The following is an 8,618-nucleotide window of genomic DNA, read 5'->3' on the forward strand; positions in this document are numbered from 1 at the left end:
ATATGACGACGTGCATGTGTGTGTAAGTGTAAGTGCGGCTGCTTGTACTAACCCAGACTGAAGCTGGTTTTATAGTGCTAGCCCACTGAGATACCATGCCGCAGTGAAGCATGAATACCCCAGTCAGATACATTATACCACAGGCAAACTAGCGCAAACAGGGTTGCGCAACAAAGAGAAAATGACCAGTCTTCGTATATGCGAGCGACTGGTCATTTTCTCTTTGTTGCGCAACCCTGTTTGCGCTACAGTTTGCCTGTGATTATACTAACGCCGAGCCGACCAGTCCTTGTTGTAGCCATGAATGCCGAGCGTCAGGCAGGGACCAACAAGTATTATATTTTAACGTCTTTTGGTATGACACACGGCCGGGGATCGAACCCGCGACCCTCCTGCTCTCCGGGCGGACGCTCTAACCACTACACCACGGAACCGGTCGTACCCAACAGATGAAGTTAATGAGCGGGTGTTTTGTTTTATGCCCCTTTTAGCAATATTCCAGCATTATTAAGGCGGGGGGACACCAGGAATGAGCTTCACCCAATGGAAGCGACGTTTAATAACAGAAAGCGATCATTAGGTAAAACATTTTAATCTTCGCTGACAACAATAGATCCATACATACTATTCCCCTTGCACCATCGGTAAAACAACGCCTCATGAACAATTTCCATATCCTTTGATAACGCTTCTACAGTCAGCACACTAAAATCATTCTTGAATCTCGTGTTAGAATATAATATTTCATATTTACATATGTACAAATGGGTCATATTTTTTTGTAAGTTATAAGTCCCCGGGTTCTGACCAATCTCGTCATAAGTATTCTGCGAAGTATCTACATAATGAAAGACGGCAGAATGCAACAATATCATACACACATATATAGCATATGTACAAAGCCACACCTGAGTATCATACGTCAGTGAAACACATATGGAGTGTGATGAACCAATCAAATCGTTCCATGTCTAGTGACGTCATCTAAAGTCCACAACCAGACACCGAAAATGAAAGTTATATACTACTCAGTTTTTGACACCAGATAGAGAATGATGGCTTGGATATGTCGTCATACGAATAGCATTTGATCTGAAGGGTCTGACCTATATTAACATGATCATTCTGTATAAACTTACGTACATTTAAATCGCTGTGGCACTCAGTATGGTATCAGCACGACATAGCCCAGTATCCTTGTCAAAAGTTGAGCATTATGTATTTGTTAACGGGGTGATTACGTAAAAAAGCTTACGAAATGCTTAAGATCGGGGACAATTGAGATTTTAAAAAGTGAACCGGATAAAATTTGTTGAAGTACAAAATGAGCACAATCGCTCGGCTGAACCGAGTGTTAGGTCTTTGAATGAACTGCACGTGTAGTGTCTATGAGATTCTCGATGAGGTATCGGCTGCCATGGTTATAGCTTTGTGATGTAGGAATCTTCAGCTGCCTCGTCATCGGAATAATCGGTCACATTCATCAGCATTGGAATGGCCCGTTGTATCTTAGCAACGGCAAGGGCATCGTAGAGATCCAAGAAAATATGTTCCTGTGGAATCTTATTGAAAACTCCAGCATGCTTCATGGCTTCCCGCATGTCGTAGGAACAACCAGACAGGAACAGTTTGATGTTGACGTGGTCGTACTCAGTGGAGATGTGGCTGAGGACATTGGCGCCGGATGCATCCAAGTAGTTGATGACGCTGCAATCGACGATGACGTGGTGTGTGCGTCTCATATTTCTCAGTTTCTCATCTGTAACAAGGACGTCGCCGTCCTCGGGGTCGACGTCTTCGTCCTCGGAGTTAATTGTGGTGATGGTGACGGCAGAGAAGGTGGAGTCAATGCTGCCGTGGCGTTTCATGCTTCCGTCGGCGTTAAAGCCGTTCTGTTTGAGAGTGTAGCTGTTCTTTTGTGCTTCGTCGCTGATGCTGAACACAGGGTTGTCGATGCTGGAGACAGAATCACGTTGGGTGCCGTCACTTTTTGAGGAGTCTGTGCTGTTGATACGGGGAATGAGGTTGTTCTCTGACGTGCTCAACTTCCTGCTTCCGTTTGTGTCGGTTGATGGTACTGACGTCTTCACAACGGAACTTCTTCTTTCTTCGCTGAGCAGCATCACGCTCTTCCCAGATTTGCCCATTTTCTTTTCGTATTTCTTGATCATCTTCAGAAGTTTTCTAGGGTTTACAGTGCTTTTGTAGAGGTTGGATCGGAAGATTTCGGCGTTGGCATAGTACAGAGAAGACTGGAAGCGGAAGATCTTGACGCCGGGGATCTCGACGGAATCCTGGTATTTCTTGTGCTCTACCAGGGTGCTATCTTTCATGGTTCTGCCGAGTCTGTAGCCGCGGGCGAACTGGGTCTGGAACACAACAGTGATGAGAGAAACGCCAACACCGATAAAGAGACCGTAGTCGATGTCGAGGAACACAGCGCTGGTGAAGGTGCTGAACCAGATGACGAAGTCGAATTTGTTGACACGCCAGAATTTACGTCCGTCGAGAATCTGGATGAAGAGTCCTTTGAGAGCGATGAAGATGATGGCAGCCAGGATTGACTTGGGGAGAACCTCGAAGACAGAGCTGATGACCATGATGACGAGGACCATCAGACCGGAAGTGAAGACGCCGTTGAGGACCGTCTTGGTGTTCATGCCACTGGAAACCATGGATCGTGGGGGAGCGACGCTGGAGGGGAAACACCTGAAGAAAGAACTGACGAAGTTGCACATGCCGTAGGCGATGAGCTCCTGACTATCGTCAACCTCGTAGTTGTGTTTCTTTGCGCAGATCTTAGCCATGGCGATGGTGTTGGCGAAGATGAGGATGGCGATGATGAAGCAGTCAGCCAGGAAGTTGGGGGTTTCTGCCAGTGGTGGGATGACTGGTGGAGGAATGGTGCTTGGGATGTCACCGACGATGGCGATTCCGAAGTTGGTGTTCAGGTCGCCGAAATAGCCAACGATGCATCCAATGACGACGACGAAAAGCTCAATAGGGATTGGCATGAAAAGCTTGTGCTTGAACCTCTCGTTGATGCAGTCCTTCACCAGCACAATGATGACACAAGTGATAACGGCACAGATGATGGCAGCAACGTTGACCTCGGTGATGTGGGTGAAGATTTCTCTGTAGTTATTGATGAACTTGAACAGACCGCCGTGTTTCTTGACGTCCAGTCCAAGCATAGCTGGGACCTGGCTTGTGGCGATGTGGACGGCGGCTCCTGATGTAAAGGCACAAAAGAAGGACTCGGATAGGTAGGCGGTGATGAACCCGAGCTTGAAGATCCCCATGAAGATCATCATTAAACCCGAGACGAAGGTCACCGCCATGGCTATTCCTTCCTTGTAATCCAAGTATGCAGGAATGTCATCAAGAGGCACTTGAGTACCATTCAATGTAAAGTTCAGAATATCCGGATTGGCGGCGACAAACGCCTCGCCTTGACGGTCCACAACACTAGCAGTCAATATACATATCACAGCACTGGTGCCGATGGAAACGTGGGCAGATGTTCCGAAAAATACGTAGATGATGACAGGCCATAAGGATGTATACAATCCGTTTTCGATCTTTACAGACGTCAGCTGTCCGAAGGCCAGAGCTTGAGGGATATGTAGAACCCCAATTGTTAAACCGGCCAGTATGTCAATCAGAATGTTGTCTTTAATGTTGTAGTACCGTAGGACCTTGAGAATTGGTAAATAACCGCTCACAAGTTTCCATAGCCGCTTCTTTGAGCAATAGCACTGTTTCTTCACGCGTTCGGATATGCTCTTGGATTCGAACTCGGTCTTGGCGTGGAAATCGTCGAATGCTGTTTGCGTAAAAGGTGGTCGCTTGATGACAATGGCATTGTCAATGACGTTGACGGCAGGACAGGAGAAACGTCGTCCTTTCGTGTCCAGGCTCCCGGGTGAGTTGGCCGCGTCACTGATAGATACTGACCGTTTCTCATTCATCGTGGAGGTCTGTAAATGTAGAGAAAAAACATAAGACGTCATAGAACTGACTGAGTGACTGAGTTGTTTTACGCCGCTTTTAGCATATTCCCGCAATATCACGGCGGGGGACACCAGAAATGGGCTTCACACATTGTACCCATGTGGGGAATCGAACCGGGCCTTCGGCGTGACGAGCCAACGCTTTAACCACTAGGCTACCCCACCGGCCAAAGACGTCATAGAAAGGAACAGTGTACAGCCACATATAAAGGAAGAGTCAGTGATGAAATGGTAATTATTTGTGTTTGACATTTCTATATATGATATAAGTTACAATATTGTTGTATACAGTGTTGCATTGTGTTGATTAGGAGCGCCAATATAAGATATATGGATAAGTGCTAGTAACGTGTTTGTGACGGTAGATACCGGGCAATAAAGACAATACAGGTATAAAGGTGTCCAATAGCTGTCAATTCGATAATGAGTGTGTGAGTGAGTGAGTGAGTTTAATTTCACGCCGCTTTTAGCAATATTCCAGCAATATCACGGCGGGGGACTGGGCATCACACATTATATCCAAGGGGGTAATCGAACCCGGGTCTTCAGCGTAACGTCTTAACTACAAGGCTACCCCTCCGTCCCCAATTCAACGATGAAGCCATGTGGTGATAATAGGTTCATTCAGGAATGAAAACACTTTAGGGTAAATACGTATATAACCTGACAATGAACACTCGCCATTTAACACTAATTTTTCAAACACTGGCTGTCACCTTGACATTTGGACAAGGGGAGACAACTAGACGAAATAGTTGCTGAAGCTTCACTGACCTCACGTGAACCTGACGTTTTGCATGGCACGTTAATAATTAATAAATTCCGTCAGGGTTCCCTTGAGAAGACAGGCTATATAATTACATTTTGGGGGTTGAAGTATTAATATTAATATGATCTGGGGAAGTAGTGACCATAATGATGATGATAATGATGATGATGCTGATGATGATGATGTTTTGCTACATGAACACTTTAATGCACCATATCATGTTTCACAAGTCTCCCTCAGTGACGCGTGAAACATGTTCTCCAGTGTCGTCCCGTCAACCTCCCCTCCCTCCCACCCCTTCCCTGCTGCATGCAAAGCTTTTGGGACACGTCAGCAACTGCCCTTGGCCGACAAGCCAACCAACGCTCCAAATACAGTGAAATCCTACACAACACGCTGGCGTGGTTCTCTGGTGTCTTGGCGGCTGACAATAGCGAACATCCATACTTGTCATTGCGCCATTCATCATATGTTTTCAGTAGCATCAAGCGCCTTGTCTAACATGTTAATAGACCTGTCTGTCAAAAAACGCATTTCTTTGCAATCGGAGAGAGCCGGTTGGAGACACATAGCGATGTACATTAGCTATCGTGGAACAGATCCGTTTAGGTTAATACACATGCAGAAACAAAATGGAATGAAGAAAGTTGAAATGCGACTTTTAGAATTGAAATGATTTGGAAATTGTTACGAAAAAAAATTGCATTTCACATCAACCATTGCGCGACAAACGTGTCTAAGATGCGGAAATAATGCAGCTCTTGTTTCAAGCTTACCTAATGAACCCGGTCTAATTTGTATATTCATAATGACCTAGGTCATTTCATTGCTTAGCCTCACCTGGGACTGCACCTCGGCTGCAGTAATATATCACTCGTGTCGGTTTCGGGGACAAACTGGGACCCCGTGTACAGACTATGTTAAAGCGCTAGCGCGTGTCTTGTGTTTGCCTAGTTTAGGCGTTTGTCGTCGCCGCCGCCGTGACGTGATTAAGCCTTGGGGTGACAAGCGGGGACTTAACTTCAGCGCTGACACAAGTGCTGTCTAAACCATAAGGTGACAGGTGGGTAGCACATTATTCTTGCCTTTCTGCTTTTTGGGAATAATGATTAATGTGACATTCTGTCAGCCCACCCATTGTATTTTAAGTAAGGACCATCTTCCTGCACGAATTTCCCTTACGAATAACGAAAAAATAATAGTTTAAATTTAATTTAATTTTCCGAAAGTTATAGTTTTGGTTTGGGTCCAGAAGGGTAAAAAACTGAATTAAAACATTAAATTAAAATGAAATGTAAGAGGCTCGTAATACAAAGATACCCACATACCAATTGTCAAGAGGGGAATTTCGTTGATACGTTCAGTTGATAGGCATGCTTGGCTGTAGCTAGTGGATTTCAAGAGGAGGAACAAATAAGGAAACATAACATGTATAAAAGGAATGAACCAATCGGATTGCGAGGTTTTTTCCCCTTTTCTTTTTCGGCCAATATAATTGTGACATTCTTAATTGTTTCCGTGGTCTACTTACCAAGTACACTTCCGTTCAAAAGAATATTTACAGTTTGCATGTTGGACATGACCACAAAATTACCAACTTTATCAAAACGTAGCTTAGCTGAAAAAAGTCGCCGAAAATGCAAATATTGATTGATGCACAGCTGTGATACTCGTAGAAAATACATCACCGTAGATCAACCATTTCTTCTTTTTCATTTTAAGCACATTCAACAAGGGTGAATGGTGTATGTTTTCCTTTGCTCGGCAGTTTAAAACATTTCCTCACTGACTATTTAATTAGATTAGACTTACCTAGTTGATTTGAATTTTCAAGCAATAATTTGGTAAAATCAACCCTTTTACATTGTCTACTTTCCTGTGTTTGTTCTTGTTCCCTGAAAACTGATGCACTTTTTCAGCTGTCATTGAGCACTTATTCTACCTGTGTAATTGATTTGCGTCCCGAAAGACAATCAACGCCGTAAAATACTTTTCTAGACCGGTTTCTCACAGCAGAAACTTATACAAAGACATGATGTCCCCTGCTGTGAAACAATTTACTTAGTTGCCAAGATATTTACCGTTATCATGCAGATACACCTTAAGCATATTATTGATTTCATATTTTCGGTGAAGAAAATCTACCTCTGTAACGATGGACTTTGGGCTTATTTATTCCAATAAAAATGTCATATGGGATATGCTTTCAACAATTTTGTTCAATGTCGGTTCAAACAGTCATATTATTTGCGTTCCACAGGAACATAGCAATTATTTGCGTCGATTCCCCATTTGCATAGGACCTAATATCTGGTTGCTATAACGACATCAGAAATCTGTTTTGCTAAGGGTGCTGAGATGAGCTTCGCCATTTCAGTCAGATAGCTACAAATGGGTGAGTGAGTATGATTTTACGCTGCTTTTAGCAACATACCCACACTGTCACGTCGCCACCGCCCTCGAAAGTTACGAAAATGTAATAAAATTCATTAACGGCAAGGCACTTGTTTACAATGTAGTATACCCGATTATCTGACAGATTCATATTCAAATTCGGATTTGTTACACATTGTTGCACAACACGTCATAAAATTGTGTTAGTCCACTCGATATGAGGACATAATGCGTTTACCGTATTTGCATGCAAGTTACCGTAGTAACGTTCATCTTGGATTGGTCGAACGATAAGGTTTATTGCAAACCTAGATAGCATTACCAGGACATGCCTGATAAATATATATATATCTACATGTAATCACTGATGAATTCAAGAATGAATTTGAAAATTTATTTAAAAATTGACCCCGCTGTCCACTCCTTAATTCAATTCCCTACATCATAAAATTTGGCATGACATGTATTTTTACTGATGTAGACAATACAATGTTAATGCTTATATTGTTAATCAACGGTCACGTGTTCCCTTGGTGGATCTTCAAGGAAATTACATGTATATTTGCTATTACGAATACATATCCATATAGATTCATCACCTATGCAGTCCTGCTCGATACAGTTTTAAAAATATATCATATGACCTTCTAAATTATCACTATTTCTGAAATCATTTTAAAAAAGATTTTGAAACGACAAATAATGTTCATACGGGCTTCTAAAATCGTAATGTACTTACTACAGTAACTTTGTTACAGGCGAAATGTTTATCACAAAGCATCAACAGCTGTCACACGCCCAATGAGATAAACAAGTTTGGTGATAGTTCTTACCTTGGTAGAGATCCGGTATGTACAGAAGAGGTAGCGAATGCTATACCCACTGATCCCGAAGCTAGTCGGCTTCACCACTGAATCTGCACAGTGGACGTCAGGCTTAAATACCTAGGGTAACAGTGTCAAATCATCGCTTCTCGTCTTGTCTTCCAAGACAATTCTCCGCTAAGCTCCGCCCACTGTCATCTCAGGGCCTAATCCCGTTGTAGGTACATCTTGAGCTTTGACAGGCTGTTCTGTGGAAGATGTAATGTCATGTGATTTACACATTGTGTGTCAGCTATGATGTAATGCATCTTCAGATGCCTATATGAGAACGGTCTGAGCCAAGGAGATACTATTGAAACTTTTGTTTACACTCATTTATTTATGTCTGTGTTAATCGTATACCTCCTGATTTTTAAACTATATATGATCGGATTTGGTCATTAAATTTGAAATAAATCGTTTGCGACCTACTATCTTTTTGGTAGTTTTTGATTGCTGTTTGGAATTTTACTGTTTATTTAAATATAACGAATTCCATCAGGTTAAAATTGGTTTAAATGAAAAGTGTGCTCATTGAATGTAACATTTAGGGTATGTTTCAGATGAGAGTTTAATCCA

At 42.8% G+C, this 8,618-nt stretch overlaps 1 protein-coding gene across 1 annotated transcript; it reads right to left on the reverse strand.

Annotated features, from left to right (window-relative positions):
* Positions 1-576: 576 nt before the first annotated feature.
* Positions 577-8,099, reverse strand: LOC124254039 (sulfate transporter-like). The gene is made up of 2 exons (XM_046687910.1): positions 8,010-8,099; positions 577-3,980 (listed from the first exon to the last, which is right to left on the reverse strand). Exon 2 carries the CDS (start codon positions 3,969-3,971, stop codon positions 1,422-1,424), a length of 2,550 nt encoding a protein of 849 aa, XP_046543866.1. The 5' UTR covers positions 3,972-3,980; positions 8,010-8,099; the 3' UTR covers positions 577-1,421.
* Between the last annotated feature and the right edge of the window lie 519 nt (positions 8,100-8,618).

The sequence above is a fragment of the Haliotis rubra genome, unplaced genomic scaffold (assembly GCF_003918875.1).
Source record: "Haliotis rubra isolate DU_JTF1 unplaced genomic scaffold, ASM391887v1 Scf560, whole genome shotgun sequence".
NCBI classification, from domain to species: Eukaryota; Metazoa; Mollusca; class Gastropoda; order Lepetellida; family Haliotidae; genus Haliotis; species Haliotis rubra.